At 43.5% G+C, this 27,855-nt stretch overlaps 2 protein-coding genes across 4 annotated transcripts; both read left to right on the top strand.

Annotated features, from left to right (window-relative positions):
• Positions 1 to 358: 358 nt before the first annotated feature.
• On the top strand, positions 359 to 7,236 carry nek2 (NIMA-related kinase 2). 3 transcript variants are annotated; one of them, XM_056428207.1, is made up of 9 exons: positions 359 to 876; positions 3,858 to 4,075; positions 4,721 to 4,961; positions 5,095 to 5,177; positions 5,276 to 5,402; positions 5,505 to 5,844; positions 6,217 to 6,271; positions 6,403 to 6,476; positions 6,728 to 7,236. In XM_056428207.1, the coding sequence occupies exons 2-9, from the start codon at positions 3,891 to 3,893 to the stop codon at positions 6,931 to 6,933; spliced, it is 1,311 nt and encodes a 436-aa protein (XP_056284182.1). In that variant the 5' UTR covers positions 359 to 876; positions 3,858 to 3,890; the 3' UTR covers positions 6,934 to 7,236. The 3 variants fall into 3 exon arrangements, with proteins under 3 accessions (XP_056284182.1, XP_056284181.1, XP_056284183.1); XM_056428206.1 differs by lacking the exon at positions 359 to 876 and adding an exon at positions 2,764 to 3,072; XM_056428208.1 differs by lacking the exons at positions 359 to 876; positions 6,728 to 7,236 and adding an exon at positions 2,764 to 3,072 and having other exon boundaries at positions 6,192 to 6,271.
• A 768-nt stretch (positions 7,237 to 8,004) lies between these two features.
• On the top strand, positions 8,005 to 12,958 carry slc30a1a (solute carrier family 30 member 1a). The gene is made up of 2 exons (XM_056428714.1): positions 8,005 to 9,220; positions 10,591 to 12,958. Exons 1-2 carry the CDS (start codon positions 8,653 to 8,655, stop codon positions 11,490 to 11,492), a joined length of 1,470 nt encoding a protein of 489 aa, XP_056284689.1. The 5' UTR covers positions 8,005 to 8,652; the 3' UTR covers positions 11,493 to 12,958.
• Positions 12,959 to 27,855: the final 14,897 nt, after the last annotated feature.

The raw sequence follows: 27,855 nt of genomic DNA, 5'->3' as shown, positions 1-27,855 counted from the left end.
TTGCAGTCGCCGGCTGACGAGTTCCTATCAGCACCAACAGGTTGAGATATGTGGAGGGTCTCCCGGAAAGCCACAGCTTCAAGCAAAATCCCTAGAAATAGTGTCTCCTTTGCCCCTGGTAGTGTCAAACTATGCAGATGACTTCAGTTGTCTGTCTGCAGCCCAATACAATGGAGGTAAACTGAATTTAATTTGAAAACGTCTCCCCAGCATCATCTCTCAGTATAAACCTCTGCACATAAAAAGGAAACTATACTTTTGTTGTGGTAATTGTTGTTCCTGTACTTTGTTTGGCACAAATGAAACATCCATATTATACGTGTTGATTTGTGAGCTTTAGGGGCGCAGATATGGATTTAGTTAATACATTTTATTTATTTAGTTAACCAGACAGGAGTGGTATTAATCTTCTCATCTAACTCTTGCCAAAAAATGCAAAAGTGACAAACTATTCCTTTAACATTCCCGTTTAGCCTAATTATTAGCATTTCATTCTGGAGTCTGAAGGTCCAAAGAAAAGAAAGCAGCCAGTGGAAACCCTCCGTTATCTTGTCTTGAGAAGGCTCTTTGTGGGGAAACCACTCAAAAAGAAAGTCAAATGGAAACCGACATAAAGCTGCACGGTGACCTCGGCAAAGGTCATGAGGTCATCCTGTGATGTAGCTGTGTCACGCTTTCTTAACTCCCGGCCTTTAACAGGAGCAGCTGATGTTGGAGCGGCCTCAGGCACCTGACTGTCTCTGTTGTTTTTAACTGTAGGTCTTCTGCTCCTCCCTCTCCCTCACTCCCCCCTTCCTCCCTCCACTGTTCCTGCTCTTTGTAGGAGTGACCTTTGCAGAGGCAGACTGACGGCTCCGGCGCTCACGCTCTCGTGGCGTGAGTTTTGTCCGTGTGTGGAGAGCAGAGAGGATCCCTTGAACACAACTGTTACTGAGGGAGACGTTACCGACAGATGACGTGTAGCAGGGATCACATATCAAAATTAAACTCATGAGAAAATAATCCTTTATCTGTATAATGGAGGAATTCCGAAATGTAATAAAAAACCATCATGATATTTCTCGAGCCAATAACCAGATCTAACCAATTTGATCTCTGTGTGTTTCAACGAGATGATATTTATGTCAATGCAATTTAGACATAATATTGCTCTGATGTGAAGGCCAATATCACGACATAAGCTCCGTGCAGAGGAGACGAAATTTGTTCTTTGTAAAACTAAATTGATATCTGGGTGTTCACTCAACTTACATTTTAAGGGAAAAATACATATTTGAATATCTAAAAAGGGCTGTTTGAATATAGTAAATGTTATATTTATGAATTAAATCTGTAACTTTTACAATCAATAGTTTGGTTTGTAAAATGTCAGATATACTTGTGAAAAGTGCCCCTCTCTCACGGTAACATCTCAAAATAGCTTATTCTCTCTGCCTTACAACCCAAAGACGATCAATTTACAGAAACATTCAAGAGAGAGAAGCTGAAGCCAACATATCTTTGGAATTCTTGCTTAATTCATGGCGCAAGCAAGGAATCGATCATGAAAACGTTTGAGGATTAATTGTTCGTCAATCGACTAAATGATGCTGACACTGAGACTCATCAGCCTCCCCTGTGTCTCTCATATGCAGCCATAGAAACTCTGACGACAGACAGCCTGCAACCTTTTACTGTAATCAGGAATATTGGGGATTACACGAAAACAAAACCCTGAAGATCACATCAGTCACTATCATAGACTTTTTGATTGCAATAAAAATCATGTTTACTCCTCTTATTTACAAATGTATTCATCACGCAAGGACAGTTAGCCTGATTATTTTCGTTGAAATGCTTTTAGAGCATACAAAATAATATCCTCAAATGTGACTTGGTCTTTGGATATTTTTAGTGAGCTATTCTTACCTTTGCTTGATTAATTTTCTAGACAGCTACTTTTACTCTGCCTTGAGAAAACGGAAGTCCCAGGGCTTCAGCTCGGAGAAAATGTCCCCAGTTAAAGGGCCCACTCTGCCAGTATGCAGCACACCTGGGCACATGGCGAATGAAGCTTCACATCTTTCATCTTTAATTGAATAGTGTTGTTTAAGTACTGAATGGAGAAGTGTTAGGCACAGTCCAACAAATGGAAGCCTTATTATAAAATACAAAAGGGGAACACAGTCAGTTAATGAAACAATCAGAATTCCCTTTAGCAGGCCTACCATACAATGTCATCAAAAAGTATGTGACTATACTGCCTATATATACAGTATCTAAACAGATAATGACATTGTTTATGGTGTCCTATATAGACAAGCCATTTGTATATGGGGCAGTGGTCAAACAGGAATGAACCTCAACAAGTTTTGATTAGTTGTCCAAATACTACCACATGTTGCATTCAAGTGAGACCTTGACAAATCTATTGAACATCAATGAGAAATGTACCGTCATCCATCTTACTTTTTTTTCAAAATGATCTTCCAAATCTTTTTGGGATCAATTGTTCTAAATAATTGAATGCGCCAAATGATCTTAACATTATTTCCTGGAAACGTGGCTATGACGTGCCCGTGTTTTCAGCGCCAACCCGTGGCGAGATGAGCGTGCAACATCCACCCGCTCTACTCTCGCGGGTTTCAGGCGCTTAGCAACCACCTCAATTGTATCCCCACCCTGTCCAATCAGGAATCCCCTTGAGAAGAGAGCTGACCAATCACGATTGAGGATTCGGGCACCAATTTAAACCTAGAGCAAACGCTTCCTGTTTTGGTTACTTCAAAACACACTCGTGAACGACCAAAGAAACCAAACATTTGGTCTATTTCAGACTCTTCAACGGGAATAAAAACAACCCCGGCAGAAACGTGAAGTTTGAGACTAATTCTGAAGTCGATGGTTCCGCTTTATGTTCAGCTGCAACTATGTTAAACGTAACGTTAGCTTAAGTCCGGTAACTTTCAACGTTAGATTCGGGTTTTAAAAAGTAAGATGCCCTCCCGTGTCGAGGACTACGAGGTGTTGTTCACGATAGGCTCAGGCTCCTATGGAAGGTGCCAGAAAATAAGACGGAAACATGATGGCAAAGTGAGTAACGTTCACACGCTTAGTTTGCACATGACGCTAGATAACCACTGCCCACCTGTAACGTTAGCTACGTCACGTTTAACGTTACCTGTCGTTGGCTATCGGTACTCGATTAAAAGTTAACGTTAACTAACGTTAGTTGAGTACAAACTGCCGTCTGTGATACGATTAATAGTGTGATATGTGTAATATATATTTAACCTGTGAGTGTTTGAGCACAACCTGAAATAAAAACGGTCGAGCAACAACCTCCGTTGAGTAACTAACTGGAAGATGAATGAAAATAGTGTTTAGGCACTCAAATTCTGTATTTTAAGGGTAATGTGTGCTGAAAAGGCAATATAAATAGATGGCAGGTCATGTTACGTTATTCTAGTTACCAAAACCAACAAATATCCGCACAAACGTTAAAAGCCAGGAGAAGAGGTCAGTCCTGGTGTCGGTAGACAAACCCCAGGTGTGCATAGTTACGTAAATTAATTACAATTTCATGTCGGCTTCTTTCCATTCAGGTGCTCTAGTAATTGCTGACTCTTTGATCTACTGCCAACATTTACAGCTAAACAGATTAGTCTTGTGGGCTTTGGGGTTAAAGGTACTTCTGTGTCTGACAAGTAAAAAATAGCCATGGTATAGGTTTAAAGCAAGACTGTAGCTTTTGAAACGAGAATAAACACAATCCCTGACTTGTAACAGTGGTGAAATCATGATGGACTTGTTTCACACTCCATTTTTATCTTAAATGTTAAGTTCTCTTTTAATAATTAAACCTTTTTTGCCCCTAGATCCTCGTGTGGAAGGAGCTGGACTATGGCACCATGGCGGAGAGTGAAAAGCAGATGTTGGTGTCGGAGGTGAACCTCCTGAGGGAGCTCAAGCACCCAAACATAGTTCGGTACTACGACCGCATCATCGACCGGACCAATGCAACGTTATACATTGTTATGGAGCACTGTGAAGGTGGGGACCTGTCCAGTCTCATCACCCGGTGTATCAAGGAAAGGTGACTATGATCCGTCGTCTTGAATTACACAAGTACTGCAGGTTATGTGTTGTCAGTTATGTATTCTTTCCTTATACACGACCGTTCAAAAGTTTGGGATCACTTAGAAATGACTTTATTTTTCAAAGAAAAGCACTTTTTTTCAATAAAGATAACATTAAATTAATCAGAAATACACTCTCTACATTGTTAATGTGGTAAATGACTATTCTAGGTGGAAGTGTCTGGTTTCTAATGAAATATCTCCATAGGTGTATAGAGGCCCATTTCCATCAACTATCACTCCAGTGTTCTAATGGTACATTGTGTTTGCTAATCGCCTTAGAAGACTAATGTCTGATTAGAAAACCCGTGCAATTATGTTAGCACAGCTGAAAACAGTTATGATGGTGATATAAGCTATACAACTGGCCTTCCTTTGAGCTTGAAGTTTGTAGAACAAAATTAATACTTCAAATATTAATCATTATTTCTAACCTTGTCAATGTCTTGACTATATTTTATATTCATTTGATAAATAAAAGTGTGATTTTTCATGGAAGACACAAAATTGTCTGGGTGATCCCAAACTTTTGAACGGTACTGTACATCTATGCTTCCTAAAAATATATGCAGAATTAAGAGCATGTGTTCTTACCATGGCAGGCGTTATTTGGATGAGAACTTTGTCCTGCGCGTCACGGCACAGCTCATGTTGGCCCTGAAGGAGTGCCACAGACGCAGTGATGGCAGAGCAACGGTTCTTCATCGAGACCTGAAACCAGCCAACATCTTCCTCGACATCAAACAGAATGTGAAGCTCGGGGATTTTGGCCTCGCAAGAATCCTGAATCATGACACCAGTTTTGCAAAGACATTTGTCGGAACACCTTACTACATGTCTCCAGTGAGTTGTTTAATCCTGCCGTGTCTACATTTTCACTTGCAAACTAGCTTTTTGTTCATATTTGACCTGATCCCTTGGCCTTATTGATGGAAGTCTCATTTGTCACTATCTTTCAACAATTCTTTTCTTTCAGGAACAAATAGATCGTATGTCATACAACGAAAAATCTGATATTTGGTCACTGGGATGTTTGCTGTATGAACTTTGTGCTTTATCGTAAGTAAAAAAATATTTAAATCGCCTCCTGAGTGGATTTCCCCACTATGTGGTTTGTTGACTGAATCTGACATGTTCCCTGAATTCTTCCTGTTTAGCCCTCCGTTTACTGCTCACAACCAAAAAGAGCTGGCAGAGAAGATCAGAGAGGGCAAGTTCAGGAGGATCCCATTCCGATATTCTGAGGAACTGAACACCTTACTCTGCAAAATGCTCAACCTGAAGGTTGGAAATTAATAATTTTTCTCTGAATCTTTACGTGTTCTTCCAGCGAAACAGATTGTGTTTTCATTCAAGTAGGGTTCAGGTTTGTTTCTTTGTTGTCAGGACTATTTGAGGCCCTCTGTGGAGTCTATTCTGCAGAGCAGCCTGTTGGCTTCTGCAGTTGCTGAGGAGGAGAGGAGGGCACAAGTGCGGCTCCGGAGGAGGTCGATAGACTCTGACTGTCCCCTTAACAGGCCGGCTGCACCGCTGCCCGCTGCTGCTGCACCGATTCCTACCGCTGCTGCACCGCTGCCCACCGCTGCTGCACCGCTGCCCACCGCTGCTGCACCGCTGCCCACCGCTGCTGCACCGATGCCCACCGCTGCTGCAGAGCTCAAACTCAGAGAACGAGCACTGCGAGACCGAGAAAAGGCACTGAAGGAACGTGAGGAGAGGCTGGAGAGTAAGACTTTTAAAATGTATTTCTACTCCGTGCCATCCTGACCCACATTTGTGTGACATTATGGCTCCTGCTCACCTGTAGCTGGGATTGTCACAACATTGAAAAACATTCTTTTGTAAAAAATATTTTTATAATATCGTTCTGGTGCTAAATTATATTTTTTAAAGTCGTGTGTTTTTAACATTAAAACTCGAGGCCTAAGATGCATTTTCTACAAGTAAACTTGCAACTGGAACAATTGTTTGTAGCTTGTGACAAGTTTTGCATCCAAATGTTGTAAAATGTTTATGTGCAAATACAGAAAGGTTACTGTCACACGGCAAGCAGGGGAAATTTGAGAAATAAAGGCTTTTATTTTGTCCCTCGACGCAGAGAGAGAGCAGGAGCTTTGTGGACGTGAACGACTGTCAAATGAGAGGCTTGCCAGGTAAAATGTTTCTTTAATGGCGAGAAATCAAACAATAATTACTTTTGTCATGTATCCTATTTTTATCATTCTAAACTGTCAATCTTACCAACTGATTGGCGAAAACGCTTTATCCCAATCTGCTGTTACAGGGCAGAGAGCTTGCTGAATAATTACCATCGACAGCAGCAGAGGGATCTGGCACTCTGCTATGGCAAAGATATAGGTATGGGAATTAGAAGACCTCTGGACTTACTGAACCGAGACCAGAACTGACCAATTTGTATGGGTTCATGCTTCTCTTTTAAGTGTGGATATTTTTTATTTTATCACTTTTTAAATCATGTTAAGTGTGTTTTGTATATCAATAAAGAATTATTACCCACCTGAAATATCGCGCATGTTGGATTGTTGTATGGGCCACCTGATATAAAGTTGATCCATGTTAATCGGTGACTCCTTACTGTTTGTTCCTAGATGTGGAGAACCTCTCCCCTGGCAAGAAGAAGGTCCACTTTGCTGGTGAGAGTAAGGAGAACCTGCGGCCTGACAGCCGTCAGAGTGTGGCATCCCAGGAGCTGATTATGAGGAGGTTGCACGCGGCTAATCTACGAGCTCAAACACTGAATGAAGTGGAGAAGACCTGCCAGTTCAAGAGCAGGCAGATACTGGGCATCCGCTGAGCATACATCTCTGTCTGACTTGTGACTGATCTGTGGAAGAGAGTAGCCATAATAACTGGATCTAATTTAAGTTTTATTTATAATAATATGGTAGTGAAGACAAATATTTCAATCCTGTGTATGATATTACATGGTTGGTAGTGTCTGATTATTTTATTTTTTTGACATTGATGCAGATGTGTTCCTTTTTGATAGACGGAACTGATTGTTTTCCACTTAAATATAATAGAAAATATAAAAATGATTAGACAAGAGTGCTGAACCTTTGAGAATGAACTCTGCTGAAAGAATGATTGAAACTTGTGTCTTGCATATTTTTGATTTAATGTAGTTATACGATTATTTATTGTTTGTCCTTAATGACATCTTCTGCAAAAAATACTCGGTATGCAGAGTAAAATGTACTATTTATCCAGTCAAATGAAACATACCAATCTACTTTATAAAAGTTTGCCAAAAAATTATTATAAACTTAATCTTTTTCAATTTTGACTACAATTTACTACAAATACACATGTTTTATACAAACAACCCCCACAAGTGGTCATCAGTTACTCAGTTGAGCTTTTGCCAATGATTATTGGCCACAGGGAATACAATCCGCCTTCACACCTGATAGTCGTTTGGTCTTGATTAATAGCAGATTAAAGGGTATCATTATAGTGAGCTTTTGTCCAATAACAGGACTCCAAGATATGGTTGATTGAATAAAAAGATTTTTGATAGTTGTTTAAACAATGAAAGATAGGTCTAATTGTTTCCATATATATTTTATTTTGACAAAGACATAACCACTTTTGGTTTAACATCATTGCAAAATAGTGAATATATTTCTGTATTCACACCAGTACAGTAGGAGAACACAACTATCACATTGTCACTAATAACAAATTATTATCTCATCAATAAAAAAAGATTTAGGCTGTATTTAATGAACAAAAATAAATAATTGACCAAAGCAATATTTAACAGACAGTTATACAAATGATAACTTTTTTTCTTCTTCTATAGCCTCGTTTATTGATGATAATCACTACGGTAATCAATTTAAATGATGAATATGTCAAAGGACAAGCGCTTCCCCGCTTAAAACATGCAGAATGTAATCTTAATCAGGTTTATTAAACGAGGTGCCGCTATTTAGATTCATACACATCGCGAGATTACAGGCGCATATAGCGTGCTTAGCAACCGCTGTTGTCTGGTTCGTTTACTCCGCCTACTTCGGAGAGTCGCACGATCTGACCAATCAGATTAAATCTTGTGTCATGTCTACCAATAAGAATCGTCCGGAGAGCGGCATTATCCTGCCGTGTTCCGTGTGGAAAGTTTACCGGTTCGGGTGCAAAGTTTCAGCCGTCTGCAAACCTGAGCTCGTCGGCAAACGTATCTGGAATACGCTGGTGTCGACCTCGGTATATGTGAACGGGAACTCGAATAATTTGCCGGATTAATTTGACTTTTGGTTGTCTTCAGCTCTAGCCGAGTGATGCTTCCGTCGCTGGGTAACAGCAGTGTGTAAAGACGATGTTAGCATCGACCGTATTGTCTCAGGGCGCCAGCTAGCTTAACACCAGTCGTTAGCACGGATCGGTGTTCTAACTGAGAGATAGCGAACGGTAGCTGATGTTCCGGTGAGCTCGTTACAAGACGAAGTAAAACGTTATTTAACGTTAACTCGAAACTTTACTCGACAAAAAGGACCGAGGAGAAGAAAACATGGATTGCGAGCCTAATCGTTTGCGGCTGCTCTGCATGCTCTCATTGACTTTTATTTTTTTTATTGTGGAGGTGGTGGTCAGTCGGATGACTTCATCCCTGTCGATGCTGTCGGACTCCTTTCATATGTTGTCGGACGTTATTGCGCTGATCGTGGCTCTGGTCGCGGTGCGTTTTGCCGAGAAAACCCACGCGACCAACAAAAACACCTTCGGGTGGATCCGGGCGGAGGTGATGGGGGCGCTCGTCAACGCCGTCTTCCTCACGGCGCTGTGCTTCACCATCGTCCTGGAGGCTGTCGAGCGGTTCACCGAGCCCCAGGAGATCGACAGCCCGCTGGTGGTCGCCGGAGTCGGTGCCGCGGGGCTTCTGGTCAACCTGCTCGGACTCTGCTTGTTCCGCGGCCACGCCGGCCACGGGCACTCGCACGGAGGTCACTCGCATGGGAATAAAAACAAGAGGGGCAAAACCGGTAAGTCCCAGAAGGCTGGCAACGGGTCTTCAGGAGAGGAAACGAACAACCTGGTGGGGAATCACAACAGCCCGGGTGACGTGAGACTGAGAAATGGTATGTACCGGTAGCCATTGTGCGTAAAGAGTGTCGAGTCGTATCTTCCCATGTAGAAGAATGTGATGTTAAGTGTACTGCGCATGTCTGTATGTAGTGCCCCACAGCGACACATGTGCCATACTTCTCCATTGTTGGCCGTCCTGGTTGCATAACATCTCTTCACTGTCCCAGGAGGACACCCGGTCTCAATGACTAATCCTCATCGTGTCAGCGGTGGAACACGCATTTAGACAATTGCGTGTGTTATCATGCATTTATCGGTGGGTTATTCTATCCTTGGAAACGTGGCCACCCTTTAGTGACGGCCTCGTATTTCAGGCTTTGAAACAATGACGACTATCGGATGGCTTGTAGTTGGAGAGACGTACACGCTGCGTCCGGCGTTTCACAGCCACACCGTGAAGTGATAGTTCAGCGTCTCATCGATCACATTCCTAAAGCCCTCGTGCTCGAATCTTAATGTTCGCAATTTCTGAGACAAAGTACCCTTGGATTCATACACTAGTTAAAAACTGACCATACACGCACCCGACCAACCCCCAAAAGTTCGCCCGTGTCCCCGGAAGGGTTGAGCCGTGCATCAAACCGTTGCTCCCCCCCCACACACACACACACACCCCACTGATGGCTGTTACTGGGTCATACATCAGTGTAATGTGGAGTCGACAGCCCCAGCCACACCATTAGCTGCTGATGAATGACCCGGTGGCATCCTGGGATTGGAGGGGAGCAGCCATTGCTCGGGTCCCTTCCCCTCGGCGGTGGACGCCACCGCGGCCTGCCAGGACGAATTGAATTTGCTTGACGTGAATAACTGCAGGTTGTTTCGTCGCGTTTAGGATCCTAAATGCTGGGCGTTTCCTTTCACATAATTCAGCATGGCCGTTGTAGCGCTGACCGGTTATAGTACCGACTCAGTCAGTCATTGTCTCCCAAGGTCAAAGCTGGAGCTTTGTTGGCAAGGCAACGCATCACCGCTGTCGACTCAATGGACTGAATGTCTTCGTCAATGGCCCGGAGTCATCATCCTCTGCACTTTCTGATGCAGCAGCTCCAACATGTTTCACCCGATGACATCAGAGGTCAAGTTCTGGCCTTTGTTTAACGTTTCAAATGGGCCTGGGCTTTGACCCCAAATGATGTAACTCGGCAATTAAGCAACTGGCTGCCTCTGATCAGTGCATCGCGTGTCTGGTTGGCTAAGTCGTTTTGGATTTCCTGTGAGCGTTATTTGTTAACCTGGAATTTCTCAAAGAAATATTTCTATTTTTAATAGTTCCAGTTTTGTCTGTACATCTATTTTGAATGCTGCAGTCGTATATCAGTGTTCAAGTTCTGGTAACCTAAACTTTAGTTTTTATCTTCAGAAATCGGCTGTAAGGACGACACCGAAGTGCAGATCAATGGAAACCCCCACTATGAGGATATGGACCATGACGCCGCGGGGCAGCTCAACATGCGTGGCGTCTTCCTGCACGTCTTGGGCGACGCCCTCGGCTCCGTCATTGTGGTGGTCAATTCCTTAATATTTACCTTTGTGTGGCAGCCCTGCATAGAAGGCGAGGCCTGTGTGAACCGGTGCATCAACAGCCACAGCACCGACCACCATCATGTCAACCACACTCTGGTGGACCTGCTGGACGGCCCCACCGTGTCGGCCATGAAGTTTGCGGGCCCTTGCTGGGTTCTCTACCTGGACCCCACCCTCTGCATCATCATGGTGTGCATCCTGCTGTACACCACCTACCCGCTGCTCAAGGAGTCCGCCCTCATCCTGCTGCAGACCGTGCCCAAGCAGATCAACGTGCACGGGCTCAACGAGCGCCTCCTCTGTCTGGACGGCGTCCTGGCGATCCACGAGCTGCACATCTGGCAGCTGGCCGGCAGTCGCATCATCGCTACGGCGCATATCAAGTGCCACGACCCCACGTCTTACATGGAGGTGGCGAAGCGCATCAAGGACTTCTTCCACGACGAGGGCATTCACGCCACCACGATCCAGCCCGAGTTCGTCACGTTCACCTCCGAGTCTCGGGACTCGCTCTGCGAGCTCTCCTGTCGGACTCAGTGCGCTCCCAAGCTGTGCTGCGGCTCTGCAGACAAGCCCAACGCCGGCGCCGACAGGAGCGCCAGCGACGATTGCCGGGCTGTCGCCGGTTCCGCCCTGGAGGTGATCCTCGAGACCCCGGAGCAGGCTGCAGTGGCGCAGGCGCTCCCTCGATCGGAGGCCGAGACCACCGTCACCAGAGAGGTGGAGTCGTCTCTGTGAGATGGAGGGGGTGGAGCGCAACGAAGGAAACGCTGGGAAACCACACTGGGCTGCCATCGAGGTCATGGCCGCTGTTATCGTTTTGACCTGCGGCCCGATCGAGAAAGCATTTCCCATAGCTTTTGTTCCGTCATTACCCCGTTATGGCTGAACCCCCCCCCACACACACACACACTCACTGAAACCCTGTGCCCTTGTGTTTGAGTCGTTCTCGTCGCCGTTCCTCTCTCTGTACCTCTTTCCATTCCCTCTCTCGAGGCGTTGATGCATGTTGGGGTTCACATCCCGTGTTTCCTCCAGGACTGGAGCGAGACTTGCATGATTGTTCCTCCTTGTGATGCGGCATCTCGTCCGCCGGTGTTTACGTGCCAAAGCTTCACGCTGCCAGACCGAAGGGATGCGAGAGACGGCCTCTCCTCTAACGGACGACACATGCCGGTCGGAGCGCACGCCACGAGGTTCTGCCGTTTAGCCCGTCGGCCGGTTGGCACACGTTTCTTTGAGCAGAGCTTTTTTTCGTTCCCTCTGGCCCCAAATGGAAGAGTATTGTTTAATAATTTAAGTTATTAGAAAGGATATATTTCTCTCTGTAAATGCCGTTTGGATGATAGCAACACTTTTGCAATGTTTCCGTCTCAAACTTTTTGACAGACCATCTATGCTGTAGGCAGTTTTTCAAATGTGACATTTTCTAATGATTCTTTGTTTCTCACGGCGCTTCTCTGGCCGCGACTCGGTTTGACTCGCAGTCCTTAGTTGGATACAGTTGCCGTGCCTTTTTAAATGCAAAGACCTGCTGCCGGTAGAGCACCAAGTATTATTGGGCCAGCCCCCGGCCCGAAGGTCGGCTGTGTTGTGGAGGAATGAGCGCTGGATGCGGTCACGCAAACACGACTGTTTCAATCTGAACCGGAGAGCGTCCTGCTGGTCGTTGTTCATTCTACGTTCTTCTACGTTTGCATGACCACACTGAGACCTAGTGTTCAGGAGCACCAGTTGCTGCTTACCAGTACCTGCTGGTATCCGCCAACATTACGCATAACTTAGAGAATGACTCGTTCTTTAGCTTTTCCGTCTTCTCCTTTGGACTGCCGAGCAGGCTGTTTCTTTTCTTTCTGAACTGAAGTCCATACGGTGGCCTTTTTGCAATTGGTGAATTTCCCCTCATCACCACATATTTCATCTCTTGGTGGTCCATTGATGTCGTTAACATTTCCACTCCTGAGTAAATGTGTATGCAATATAGACATGTATTATGACTCATTCGTTCATGTTTGGTCACTTTTATTCTGTTTTTAAGACTTGAGCTCTGTGTGCAAATTGAAAACAAGTGTTTTTTTAATTTTAGATATGACATGTCAACTGATGTGTTTTGATATACTATATATATATATCTACAGTACCTGTCCAATGTGTCATTGTGAAATAAATCAAAAAAACTGTCTGTTTGGTACAGTTGAAGACCCCATCTGTGTCCTTTGCCTTATTTTTTTTATTTCTAGAGACTAATCAAAATAAAAGCTGGTAAGACAACGACCACAAAGATGACAAATGTCGTGAAACTGTTATTGCTGTCTGTATGGGGGGGGGGGGTTCTGTGAATGTACACATGTATTTTATGTGTATCTGGGGGCCTGTTGATGACAATCTGTACATGCCTATCTTAAGACCACGCCCTCATTGGTCTCCTCTGTGGTGGACAGTTTGCTTTTGTATCTTCTTTTACTCATTCGAGTTCTCAAGTCCTGCTGTCCTCTAAAGACGACGTCCTGGGCTTTCCAGTGATGCCGCGTGTGTGGCGGGGTGGGATGACGACTACTTCCTGTTCCGTTTGACGCTCGTCAGCACACTTGAGGTAAAGTCAAATATTGCTTTAGTGTCTTTTTTACAACATTAGCATGTATTGTTTATTAAAATGTCAGGAATGATATCTAGTTCTGAAAGAATTTCAGTTGTTTATTAAATTTATAGTCCTTTTTTGAATGTCAATTATCGTGGACACCAGGACCAAATGTATGTATTTAATGACTCGGCATCGTTGTGTGAGGTGAACCAAATGCATGATATTCCTCTATATCCAGGAATATCACCGCTAAAAATAAAACATGCAAAATAATAAATGGAGAACACTAAAGAATGATCAACAAAAGATTAGTTTAGGAAAATAAAGTAAATGTATAAGTTAGTTCTGGACATAAAACGTTCAGTTTTAATATACAATGTTCTAGCATCCTTCAACCAACAAGTGAAACAATCCAGATGACATTTGATTTTGTTTAATAATCAAGTTGAATAAATTATTAGTTTATCACTCTACAGCCATAATTTATTAGTTTATCTTCGATATTTTTCTGTCTTTTCGAATGAAAATCGTCCTCTGGTCCACGACAGTGGGCATGCTGTAAAATTTAAAAGCAAAAATAATTTTCAAGATGTTCATTTAACTCTAAATAGGTAGGAAATCACAACAAATAAGAAGTTGGAAGACACTATTTCCCCTCAGTTCCCAGGAGGATCTATAGATTAGTTGCTATAGTTTCATGTTATGATACTTTACGTTTATTTAGTGTTCATTTATTCCACTGAGTTAATACTGTGCGGTGCGTTATTGTCAAGAAGCCGTCCTTTAAATTGGTCACAACGTTTTGGGCTACAGCTGCTTTAGGTGCCTGACCATGTGATGGTGCCTTATACGTATGTTGAGTAAAATTTAGAAATCAATCCCTAAAAGTGAAACTGGTGTAACTTATTTTTGTTTTAAAGTCTTGAATTACCTTTTACTGATCCAAACTTTAAGTCTGAAGTTGACTTTTGCCGAGTTAACCCACAAAAAAAGGAGATTAAAGAGGCGATTCAGGTTTAAAGGAGCCGTGGTTGTGCACAGGACGGCATCATTTAATAAACTCAAATAGCCTAACCTCCAGTTTCTTTTAAAAGGCTTCTTCACAAGAATTAAGCAAAGGTTTGCAACAATTTGATTTGCATTGACACAGTTTAAAAATACTTTTCCTTTTTACTTACTTTTTAATCTTACTTATTTCACTGAACAATGCATCGTAGTTTAGAAGAAGAATATTCAACTAAACATAACACAATGACTACTGATAAATGTATAATATTCACTTGAAATGTGGTGGAGTTTAAGTTTAGTGTCTCAAAACTATACTAACACTGTGCTACTTAAGGAAATGTATGTTTTTTAATGTATGTTAAAACAAGTTGATTGAGGTAAAGAATAGAATGACAGTAACAGACCATAGATCATGTATTGATAATAACTGATATCATCAACAGAGTGTAACTCAAACTGACGTTGAAAACAACTTGAACAAACTGATTCATCTCCAAGGCCCACAGGAAGCGTGTGGCTCATGTCTTCTGTCCAGCTACCGAACCGCAGACCGTTAAACAGTAATAATGGTCACAAGTAAGTCAGAAGAGTTGTGAAGTGTTACGCTGCAATTACATTTAGTCCATAATTGCAGCGTCCCAAAGGAGCGGCTGCTGGGTTAAATGTGAATGTGTAAGAGGCCCGGGGGCATTCCAAAGGCAACAAGCAAGGGGCTCTACCCAGCATTCCTCACTGCTGCTGGGCCGCGCTCTCCTCGCTGCGTGTCCCTTTTCATGTGGACAGAAAGCGTTTCTATTGTTGTGCTCTTTGTTAAAGTCAGGTGTTCTTCACTGCAGACGGTAGAGTCTGCATCCACTGCTGACCACAGTCTGGATCATTGACCCCTGCTTCTTAAAACATGAAGCCAATCGGGTTATGATTTTTATTAACATAATGATTAAGTGACTATTCAACTTATCTGGCTAATTGCAAAATGGTTGAATGGCTTTTTAATTCTTCTCAAAAATAGTGTCTTTAGCATTTTCAAACTTGTTCATTGTGAAATGTCTATTTCTGCCAAATGGCGGACATTCCCAAGTGCTAAGATCTCTTCCTTTAGAGACTCTTTAGAGCTGATCCAATAAGCATCCGAGCTGATGTACTCGTCTGACCCTACTGTGTGTAGCTGTGTGTGTGTGTGTGTGTGTGTGTGTGTGTGTGTGTGTGTGTGTGTGTGTGTGTGTGTGTGTGTGTGTGTGTGTGTGTGTGTGTGTGTGTGTGTGTGTGTGTGTGTGTGTGTGTGTGTGTGTGTGTGTGTGTGTGTGTGTGTGGACGGTCACACAAGGCCATCTGTCTCTGGCTTTGTCCCTGTGTATTTTCTAACAGAGTGAGCAGGACATGAGGCTGAGTTTAAGGGGCGTGTGGGGGAGGGGCGGAGGGAACACTGGATTTGAGGGTGAGAGGTCACTCTGCCGCTAAATGGATTCACCTTTACCAACACGCCGTACACACAGAACCCCCGAAGAGGCGTCCCGATGAAGCTTAACTCCTGCACGTTCTCTCTCTTGTGTCAGAGATTTGTGTGACACTTGAGAGCCCTGCAGCATATTTAATCAATGCCATCAACACTGGACTGTTGTGCATACAGTTTAAATGGATACAATACATGCACTATATGAGGTCATAAATAGGGATTGCTTTTGGGCAGAGTCACAGTTTCTCCTCTGTCCCGTTCAGACAGAAGGGGAATCACACTGAGAGTGAAAGTACGAGTTGTAGCTGCAGTCTGTGACCCCGGAGCTTTGAGAGCCCACCGTGTCTTATTGTCCCGTTTATAGACGACACCGTTTCACTGCTGCGGGAGCTCAATTCACTCGAGAGCTGGACTTGTCTGGACTTGTGCCGCAACAATGATCGAAACAATTTGTCTCCAAAGGGCCTGATAAACTTCTGTTTTTTACTAAATCACCTAAAACAACAACAGCTTCAGCAGCTCTTGCTAACATATGTTTTTGTTTGGATTTCACTTGTTCTCCTTGATCAGAATGTGACAGTGAGCTGTGTGGCTGGTATGTCTCATGTTTTCTTTAATGGAACAAATACAGAAATAGTGAACTGAAACACTGACATGTGGCCCAAAACAAACACATGTTGACCATTTAACCAGTTAATATGTAATAAAGGCTGTTTCATCGGTCAGTGTCAGCTTGTTTTGCTTCCTTTTTCTGCACCTTCTCACGGCACTTTTTTTCCTCCTTCATTCAGTGTCGGGCTTTTTAAAACTCTGTAGTAACCGGACTGAACCGACACCATGCTGTTTATTCCTTTGTATTTGTTTCATTACGTTTTGGTTTTGGTTTTGGCAATGTGAGCAGTGTGGCTCCATTGATTATAATGTTGGGCTCCCTGGACTGAAACATCTCAACTATTAAATGGATTGATTAATTCCTGAGGATGAATCCTGACTTCGGTGATCCCCTGATTTTCCATCAACCATGCCACCATGAAGTGGAAATGTAAGGTTGTGAGTGAAATGGATGGATGATTGCCTTTGCCATTTGGTACACGTATTCACGTCCCCCTCATGAATTATGAATTATAATGATATTAGTAATCCACTAACATCAATAAAATGCACTACATGAATGTTCTATCGTTTTTGTTGGGTAATGTTTCCTTGTGTATTAAATGGACTTCTACATTTGGTTGTGCGAGCCTGTGTTGCATAATGGCAATACATTATCCTTAAATACTTGATGACTAGATAAATACCTGCGACAACAACAACATTACCATCAGCTTCAGCTGTAATTTGCATTTTGCACTTAACTTTTGTCTCAGTTTATTAGAGGGAGATCCAAAACTTCTGTCTCATAGAGTGAAAGAAAACGAGAGTGACTGGGTTAGCAGGTCTGTCATTCAGGGGGTTGGCGGTTCAATCCCCGCCCTAGTCGATGTGTCCTTAAGCAAGATATTTAACCCTTTGTACCCACAAAACGTGTCTATCTCTGAGAGATTAAGAGAACCAGCTCTCTGGTTGTGATGGTCAGCCTTAAATTCTTTATGAAGATAGACACACTGCAAAATCATAACTTTAAAGCTCACTCTTTAACCATTAAAAAATATATTTTTGTTTAGTCCGTACAAACCAAAAGAGTAAAAACAGCAATTGTGTGTCTCTACTGGAGGCTATGTGCGAAACTTTTAATTATGAATTAGTGAGCTTTATAGTGGTGGTATGCATATTTTGTTCCCTCGAGGGGAGACGTCGTGACCTCAGAAAACCCAGAAACCTGGCTACAACTCTTTGACTGATAACATCAATACTTTACGATCCCATGCTATGTTAAATGTAAATAATTAATAGAAAAAGAAGCTAAGGATGTAAGATGAATCAGAAAGGTTTTAGTTTCCTCTCTGTATGATAAAAACCAATCAAGAGTGCTTTGTAAGGGCAGTGTTGGGGGGAAATATGTTTGGGTTAATGTTTCACTGATTGCCCATACTGTACCGTCACTCACTAAGCTCTCAGACTTTGATCATGGAGTGAGTGGGTTGAACCAGCAATAATCAATTCATCCCAGTGACAGAAAGAGTGCGAACAACTCCAGGAAGAGAGGAGATCAACACGAGACATGCCCCCCCCCCCCCCCAGGCACGTGCACAGATAGAGCCCTAGTGGTGCTCAAGCACCAGCCCTTTTGCCCTGGATGAGAAAAGTGCCCTTTTTGCTGGAGCCCACTTTTTTTATTCATCAGTATTTAAGAATAAAATTTACTCTTTCTGTCATCAAGTCACCCCAAATGTGTTTTAATATCCGACGAGACATTTATCTGAGAACTTCGCCCCGACATGCTCCGCGGCGCTCACGAGCTCACGTGCCCCCCCCACCCCTCCCTCCTCTTCCACTTCCTCCTCCGCGCTTAAAATGACAAGTATAAATAAATAAATGCATGAATAAATACAAGAATAAATAAATAAATGCTTAAATAAATGTATAAATAAATACAGAAATAAATACAGAAATTAATAAATATAAGTTATAACTCAACAGTACATCATTAAATAAATGTATTTCTTCATTTCTGTATTTCTTCATTTATTTATATCTCTATTTATGTGTCCACACGTATTTCTTCATTTATTTATGTGTGACATTTACGTGTCCGTATATTCAAATGAGCTGGGCGGTCCGAACCTCATTGTTGAACAGGATTGGTCAAGTCAGGGAGCAAGACAGAAGCAATCGATCCCTAGCACTTGGATCTGTAGACGAACAGCGTTTATTATGCATTCTTGTCTGTACATTCTAAATACTACTGTTGTTGAGTCACGGAATGTAATTTAAGGATGTTTTCAGCCGAGAAGTTAGTAGTTTAAGCATCAAATCTGTGGTCGGTTTCTCGAGATTCAGCCTAATAAGGATATGCGACGGAGATTTGAGGTCCTGCTCGCGGGACCACTGAGTTCCGGACCCTCAGCGCGCTGTGTGGCCGCCGAGAGAAGCCTGATCTCGGCAGGACTTTTTGAAATGCTCCGCTGGCTCTGACGTCTCCGTAGCGGCTAAACATGAGATATAATTAGGTTTTTGAGGATCTAAAGAGCACAACGAGTTTATTATTTACTAAAAGATAACGTTACGTCAATTTGACTGAGGGTTAAGATTCATAACTTCATATTGTAGCGACCCTGGGTCAGGAAAGCTACGAGACGTTGTATATTTATTACCGTTTATTCGTAGCCTACGCCAAACAACAGTGAACACCGCAACACATTCTACTCCACTGTAAAGTATTTTACAGTGAATAATTGGAGTAAATTCATGCGCAAGAACAGTTGATGTGGTGACGTCACAAGACCAGAAAGACCGTCCTGCGTCCTCGAGAGTCTGGACTCCAAAGACCAGACTCCAGGAAAACACGAGTCTGTACTCAGTGTACTTGGAAATGATAAACGGCTGAAGTCAAAAAGCTGTCTAGGCTAACTTCTGCTAACGGTGAGCTGAGCGAGCCAACTTCAGCTTCATGTGCCAGGCAGAAGTAGTAGAGCACAACACACCAGGTGCATCACACTCCTGTGACCAATCATGCTTTAGACAGAGGTTCGGACCGCCCCAGCTCATTTGAATATACGGACACATAAATGTCACACATAAATAAATGAAGAAATACGTGTGGACACATAAATAGATAAATAAATAAATGAAGAAATACAGAAATGCAGAAATATATTTATTTAATGATGTCCTGTTGATTTATAACATATTTATTCATTCCTGTATTTATTTATTTATTTATACATTTATTTAAGCATTTATTTATTTATAGATTTATTTAAGCATTTATTTATTTATTTATACATTTATTTAAACATTTATTCATTTATTCCTATATTTATTCATGCATTTATTTATTTATTTATACTTAAGTCATTTTGAGTCCTCCATACACATAAATAAATGAAGAAATACGTGTGGACACATAAATAGAGATATAAATAAATGAAGAAATACAGAAATGTAGAAATACATTTATTTAATGAGCTCGTGAGCGCCGCGGAGCATGTCGGGGCGAAGTTCTCAGATAAATGCCCCGTCGGATATTAAAACACATTTGGGGGGACTTGATGACAGAAAGAGTAACTTTTATTCTTAAATACTGATGAATAAAAAAAGTGGGCTCCAGCAAAAAGGGCACTTTTCTCATCCAGGGAAAAAGGGCTGGTGCTTGAGCACCACTAGGGCTCTATCTGTGCACGTGCCTGTATATATATATACTTTAATTGAATCTACCTATTTGACAGTATCTCCGTGACCCACTAGATGCACCAATGAGAGGCTCAAGAACTCCGACTGTCTATTCACTCCATATGGTTAAGGGCGAGGTGCGGGTGAATGCTCAACACACCCTGCAGACTGCTGTTTAGGACCCGTGTGAAACCAATCATCTGGACTGATTTCAGGTTTTGCTATCAGGCCTAATCAGTGATTACTCTGATGTGATGCATTTTGTTTCACACAATGCAGTCAACTCTGGCTGTTACACAATGTGTTCGCAGCTCTTTCTCACTCCTGATGTCCTCCTCCTCCAGCTCACAGATCTCTATGGTTCACATTTATCTTTGAAAACAAACAAAGGCTGCTGTTGCATAGCTCATCCCTTCCCACACCAAAACACAAACAGACACACACACACACACACACACACACACACACACACACACACACACACACACACTATCACAATGATGTGTGTGATAGTTGAAACAAGGAATTATGTGAGAGCAGCAGATTCACTGCTCATGGCACATTTCTGACTTATTTGCCTTTGATTTACTTCCACCCCCCACACACAAACACAGATATACAGACACATTTGTGAATAGATATCGCTCACACAATCATGTATCTCTGTCTTCTGCCGGTCTCGTCCCTCATCTCCCTTGCAGCTTATATAGCAAAGAGACAATGAACCTGGTTCCCCACATCTGAGGCCGATTAGGCCTCTTCCCGGCACCTGTTCCTTGAGCCACTCCCCCACACACCTCCACAGCTGATACTAACTACACCCAGCCACCACATACCCCCACCGCCCGACTTAGGCCTAACCTACTCCCCCTCCCCCCCATGAGAGCGGGAGAGGAAGTCATCAACAAAGTTCCCCACAGAGAGCTTGCTTTACCTCCTCAAACACCAACTGGCACCGCTCCGTCCACTGGACCGGATCTGAGGCACCTTGCCGGGTCAGGTCAGTCAAGGGGCTGGTCAGCTCTGCAAAGTTGGGGATGAACCGTCTGTAATAACCCGCCAGCAACAGAAACGGCCACACCCCTTGGCAGGCGGTCTTGTCTATCTGCAGGCGCACCTGCCCAAAGCCCAAGTGGTACTCCAGATACCGTACCTCCCGCCGTCCAACTGCACACTTCCCCGGGTTGGCGGTGAGCCCCGCCTGCCTCAGGGACTCCAGCACCGCACCCACCCGCTGCACATGCTTCGCCAAGGTGGTGCTGTGTATGATCACATCATCCAAGTAGGCGGCAGCATATGCAGTGTGCGGACGCAGCACCCGGTCCATGAGGCGTTGAAAAGGGTCTGGGACCCCAAACAACCCAAAGGGAAGTGCGGTGAATTGGTATAAACCAAACGGAGTGAAGGCCGTTTTTTCCTTGGACTCTGGCGACAGAGGAATCTGCCAGTAGCCCTTGGTTAAATCCTCCATCATCATGGGAAACGTGAGGTCTCTCGTCAACAAGGTGGACTGTACAGAGCGAGTACCGGGAGTGTAGCCTCACGGTGTTCACGGAGACTTGGCTCACGGAGCTAACTCCTGCACTCGACGGGTTCCGCATCATACGGGCGAATAGGACAACGGAGAGCGGCAAGAGAAAGGGAGGAGGCCTGGCTGTGTTTGTGAATGTTCGATGGTGTAACTCTGTTCAGGAGCAGACATGCACATCGGACATTGAGCCGTTAGCTGAATCTGCCGAGGGAATTCTCGCACGTTATTGTGATAGCTGCGTATGTCCCTCCCTCTCCTAACGCTGGAGCGGCCTGTGACGCCATCCACTCAGGAACCAGCAGGCTGTTGACACAACACCCCGATGCCCTCCTTCTCTCTGGGGACTTCAATCATGCCCCTCCGTCCTCCACTCTGCCCACCTTCACCCAGTATGTCACATGCCCCACCAGAGACAATAAGACACTGGATCTCCTCTCTGCTAACACCAAGGAGGCATATTCATCATCACCTCTCCCTCCCTTGGGCAGATCTCCTGCCTGTGTACACCACCCGTGCACAGAAGCAGCCAGCTGTGACCCGCACAGTTAGACGATGGTCTGAGGGAACCGAGGAGGCTCTGAGGGACTGTTTTGAGTCTACTGTGTGGAAGGTATTTAGTGACGCCCATGGGGAGGACATTGACGGTCTCACCGACTGCATCACGGACGACATCAACTTCTGTGTTGAGAGCACTGTACCCACCAGGACTGTACGGTGCTTCTCAAATGGCAAACCCTGCGTCTCTCCGGAGATAACGGCCCTCTTCAATCAGAATAAGAGGGTCTTTAGATCTGGTAATAAGGAGGATCTGAGGACTGTGCAGAGGGAGCTGAGGATGAAGATCAGGGAGGGGAAAGATGTCTACAGGGCGAAGATGGAGGACCAGCTGCATCAGCGGGGTCTGGAAGGGCCTCAAGGCGATGTCTGGGTTCAAGGGGCCCAACCAACAGCCTGTGGGGGACCAAAAGTGGGTGAACTTCAACAGATTTGATGCTGCTGCAACCCCCATCACCTACACCTCTTGTGGATTCCCCCCCCCCCCTTTCCAAAACATTCGGCTCCCCTTCACACCTCTCATACTCAGCACTCTACGACCAGCAACCCATCCCACTCCAACACGTCACAGCACCCCACCCCCCAGCGTGTCCCTTATCCAGGTGAGGAGGATAAAAAGGTGAGAAGCCACGGCCCAGAAACTTCAGCTCAAGGCTACTCGAACCCTGCGCAGACCAGCTGTGCGGGATCGTGGAGCCTGTCTTCAACTTGACCTTGAGGTTGGGGAAAGTACCACAGCTATGGTAGACCTCATGTGTGGTACCAGTACCAAAGACTCTGCGGCCCAAGGACCTCTACAGCTTCAGGCCGGTGGCATTAACATCCCACCCGATGAAGACCCTCGGGAGGTGAGCTTGTCCCTGGTGAGGTCATCCCTGGACCTGCTTCAGTTCGCCTACCAACCTGGCATCAGGGTGGATGACGCCTTCATCTTCCTGCGACAGCGATGCCTCTCACCTAGAAATGGCTGGAAGCACTGTGAGAGTCATGTTCTTTGACTTCTCCAGTGTCTTCTATACCATCCAGCCTTTGCTTCTGAGGGACAAGCTAAGCAGACCGGGGTGGGCCACCACCTCACTGCATGGATCCTGGACTACCTCACTAACCGTCCATAGTATGTGAGGATAAGGGGGTGTGAGTCAGACCGGGTCTCCTGCAGCACGGGGGCTCTTCAAGGAACCGTTCTGGCTCCATTCCTCTTCAATTCAATTCAATTCAGTTTATTTGTATAGCCCAATTTCACAAATTACAAATTTGTCTCGGAGTGCTTTACAATCTGTACACATAGACATCCCTGCCCCAAAACCTCACATCGGACCAGGAAAAACTCCCAAATAACCCTTCAGGGGGGAAAAAAGGGAAGAAACCTGGAGGAGAGCAACAGAGGAGGATCCCTCTCCTAGGATGGACAGATGCAATAGATGTAATGTGTACAGAAGGACAGATTTAGAGTTAAAATACATTCAATGAATATGACAGAGTGTATGAATAGTTCATAGTAGGCATATTCCACGATGGAGACCTCCACGATCCATCAGGCAGATGGCGGTGGGGAGGAGGAGTCTCAACAGGACAGTGGCGTAGTCATGAGCAGGAATTCCACGACCCAGACGATCCATCAGGCAGATAGGATCTATGCCGTCTCATAGGGTCCGATGACCCCATGAGACGTAAAGTCAAAAGGACTTCCGGGGAGAAAGCAGAGTTAGTAACGTGTGATTGAGAGATGAAAATTCATCCTTAAGGAGAGAAAAAAGAGGAGATAGGTACTCAGTGCCATTTTCATGATCCCCCGGCAGCTATAAGCCTATAGCAGCATATCAAGGGGCTGGACCAGGGCAAACCTGATTCAGCCCTAACTATAAGCTCTGTCAAAGAGGAAGGTCTTAAGTCTACTCTTAAACGAGGTGACTGTGTCTGCCTCCCGGACTGAAATTGGAAGCTGGTTCCATACAAGAGGAGCTTGATAACTAAAGGCTCTGGCTCCCATTCTACTTTTAAGACTCTAGGAACTACAAGTAGTCCCGCATTTAGTAGCTCTCTAGTGGGGCAATATGGTACGACAAGCTCCTTAAGATATGATGGAGCATCACCAATCAAGGCTTTGTAGGTTAAGAGAAGAATTTTAAAAGTGATTCTTGATTTTACTGGGAGCCAGTGCAGAGCAGCTAGTGCAGGAGTGATGTGATCTTTTTTCTTAGTTTTAGTGAGAACACGAGCTGCAGCATTCTGGATCAACTGGAGGGACCTAAGAGATTTATTAGAGCAGCCTGCTAATAAGGAGTTGCAGTAATCCAGTCTCGAAGTAACGAACGTGAACCAATTTTCTGCATCTTTTGAGACAAGATGTGCCTGATTTTTGAAATATTACGTAGATGAAAGAATGCAGTCCTTGAGATTTGCTTTACGTGGGAGTTAAAGGACAAGTCCCCATCAAAGATAACGCCAAGATTCTTTACAGTGGTGTTGGATGCCAGGGCAATGCCGTCTACAGAATCCACATCACCAGATAATTGATCTCTGAGGTGCTCAGGGCCGATTAAAATTACGGTTTTGTCTGAGTTTAACATCAAGAAGTTGCAGGTCATCCATGTTTTATGTCTTTAAGACATGCTTGAATTTTACAGAGTTGGTTGCTCTCCTCTGGTTTTATCGATAAATATAGTTGAGTGTCATCTGCATAACAATGAAAGTTTATGGAGTGTTTCCTGATAATATTGCCCAAAGGAAGCATGTATAAGGTAAATAAAATTGGTCCAAGCACAGAACCTTGTGGAACTCCGTGATTAACGTTGGTGGTTATCGAGGTCATCGTTTACAAATACAAACTGAGATCGATCTGATAAATAGGATTTAAACCAAATTAGTGCCGTGCCTGAAATGCCAATCGACTGCTCCAGTCTCTGTAACAGGATGTCATGGTCAATGGTGTCGAATGCAGCACTAAGGTCTAACAAGACCAGGACAGAGAGGAGTCCTTTATCTGCTGCCATTAAGAGGTCATTTGTAATTTTCACCAGTGCCGTCTCGGTGCTGTGGTGTTTTCTAAATCCTGATTGAAATTTCTCAAATAAACTATTATGATGTAGAAAGTCGCACAACTGATTTGCGACCACTTTCTCAAGGATCTTGGAGAGGAAGGGGAGGTTAGAGATCGGTCTGTAGTTAGCCAATACCTCTGGATCCAGAGTGGGCTTCTTCAGGAGAGGTGGCCTGTTAGCAGAGACACATTGATAATATCTAATAGAGAGCCGCCAATTAAAGGCAAAACGTCTTTAAGCAGCCTCGTCGGGATGGGGTCCAAGAGACAGGTAGGTAGAAACCGTTGAAAATAATTGGTCACGGTTGATAGGAGAAAATCCTCAAATATACACCAGGGCATACAGCGGTTTCCAAGGCCATTCCACTTGAGAACAGATTGGCACTGGTTATGGGCAAGAGATTATTAATCTTGTCCCTAATAGTTAAAATCTTTTCATTAAAGAAGTTCATAAAGTCATTACCACTAAGGTTTATAGGAATGCTCGGCTCCACAGAGCTGTGACTCTCTGTCAGCCTGGCTACAGTGCTGAAGAGAAACCTGGGGTTGTTTTTATTTTTTTCTATTATTGATGAGTAATAGGCTGCTCTGGCATTACGGAGGGCCTTCTTATATGTTTTAAGACTATCTTCACCATCTACACCTCGGACTTCAAGCACAACTCTGACAACGTCTACCTGGAAAAGTTCTCTGACGACTCTGCAATCGTCGGCCTCATCTCTGCCGACGATGACAGGGAGTACAGATAACTAAACCAGGACTTTTTAATTAATGATATAATACTTCATATTTAAACCTCTTCTACTATGACTACTACTACTAATACTACTAATACTTTTATTTATGGTAAATCATGTCCTTGACCCAATGAAGCATAGTCGTCCAGTATTTTCATGTGCACCTCAGAAAATAGACATGAGGGACTGATATTGTCGACTCCCTAAGAATTTAAAGACAGTGGGGAGATGTTGCAATTTTGCTTTAACTGTTAACGGTTTAAACTGTCATACTTTATCGGACTTTACAAAAAAAATGTTTAATCCACATAAACTATGAATGGTATTTAAAACATACAACCTCTGTAGCACAGAGTTTCAACAAGTACTTTGAAAATAAATTCATTGTCAATACTTCGGTGTTTTGTGAAAAAAAAATTAATAAAACATTGAGACACACTTATTTTTGTCTTGTGCGGTAATAACATATTTCTGCCAAATGTTGCCAGACCAGGACTCTAAAGGCAACAGTTACTTTGCCCGATGTGACACTAATCGACAGGCAGACCAGCTACAGGCCATAGAAAACCTTGAAAAAGAACATGCAGGGGAGGAAGAAGAAGAAGACAACAAAGCAGCACAAAGGCTCTTTGTCTTGAACTTTGAATATCAGAGTGAATATGACATGTTTTGTGAGGAGTTCATGCACAAGAGCTACAAGGTGGATGGTTCGTTTTAGCTGTGTGATTAGATAGAGGTTGCAACATGCAACCTCACCGCCAGACAGACACAGCATTTTTTGTGAGCAGAATTTCTGGCATGTTTATTTATTAATTTGTAGGTAAATTCTTATGTTGTTTTTATATGTTTAAATGGAGTTTCTCATATTTTTTGACCTGTTCAGTTTCATTTTCATTAGGATAGATGACATATTTACAAATACTGTGAACTCTGTTTCCTGACTTTCTCTGCGTCTGGTTCTTTCCATCTACTGTTCACACCCATGACAACTGTAGCTTTATTGATTCAGCAAATATATGTGCTTTAATGTGTAACTAATGTTGGCTTAGTATTTAATTATTAACCATCACATTAATTGCATAAAGTTTCAACAGCACTTTTCATTGAAAGCAGAATAAAACAAAACCTAACTCAAGCGTCACAGAACCTCAGAAATTCTTTTTCCAAATAAACTGACATCTTGGCAGTCCTGAGGAAGCTTGGCACTTCTGATTATTCAATTCAAATGAGTTTCTATTGTCCAAATTAAGAAATTACAAATGTGCCTCAGAGGGCTTTACAATCTGTACACATACAACATCTTCTGACTTTTGACCCTCACATTAAAAACAATAATGGGGAGAAAAAATTAAGAAACCTTCAGAAGAGCATTAGGAGGATCCCATCATCAGGGTGGACATAAGCACAATAGATGTCATATGTACAGAATGAACATCATAACAGTCACAGCACATTCAATGAATATGACAATGATTCTTATGATGAGGAGTAGGCTTTAGCTCAGTGGGGGTGGCTTTAGCTCAGTATAACTAAGGATGGGTTAAATGCAGAGAACTAATTTCCCCTTGGGGATTAATAAAAGTGTATATTCTTATATTCTTATTCTTAAATACTAGCAGCAGGGGATATAGGAGAATAATAATGAAAGAAGAAGTAAGGGAATTGCCAACGCTAATGGTAATAACTAACAACTAATAATAATAAAAATGTTAATAGTCCATCCAGAAATAACTACGCTCCACGTAAACGTGGTTGGAGTTGTCTGACAACTACTGGCACTCCTGAGCACGGTCACACTTAAGAGGTGTGCATGTTAAGGTTTACCTGGTGGAACAAATATTCCAGTGTTTAGCTCGGACTTAACAGTGCCGTCTCCTCAAAGTAGAGTCTCATAATGGTGATATAACAGTATGACATGACATGG

The sequence above is a fragment of the Pseudoliparis swirei genome, chromosome 12 (assembly GCF_029220125.1).
Source record: "Pseudoliparis swirei isolate HS2019 ecotype Mariana Trench chromosome 12, NWPU_hadal_v1, whole genome shotgun sequence".
NCBI classification, from domain to species: Eukaryota; Metazoa; Chordata; class Actinopteri; order Perciformes; family Liparidae; genus Pseudoliparis; species Pseudoliparis swirei.
This window is presented reverse-complemented; position numbering and strand designations above follow the sequence as displayed.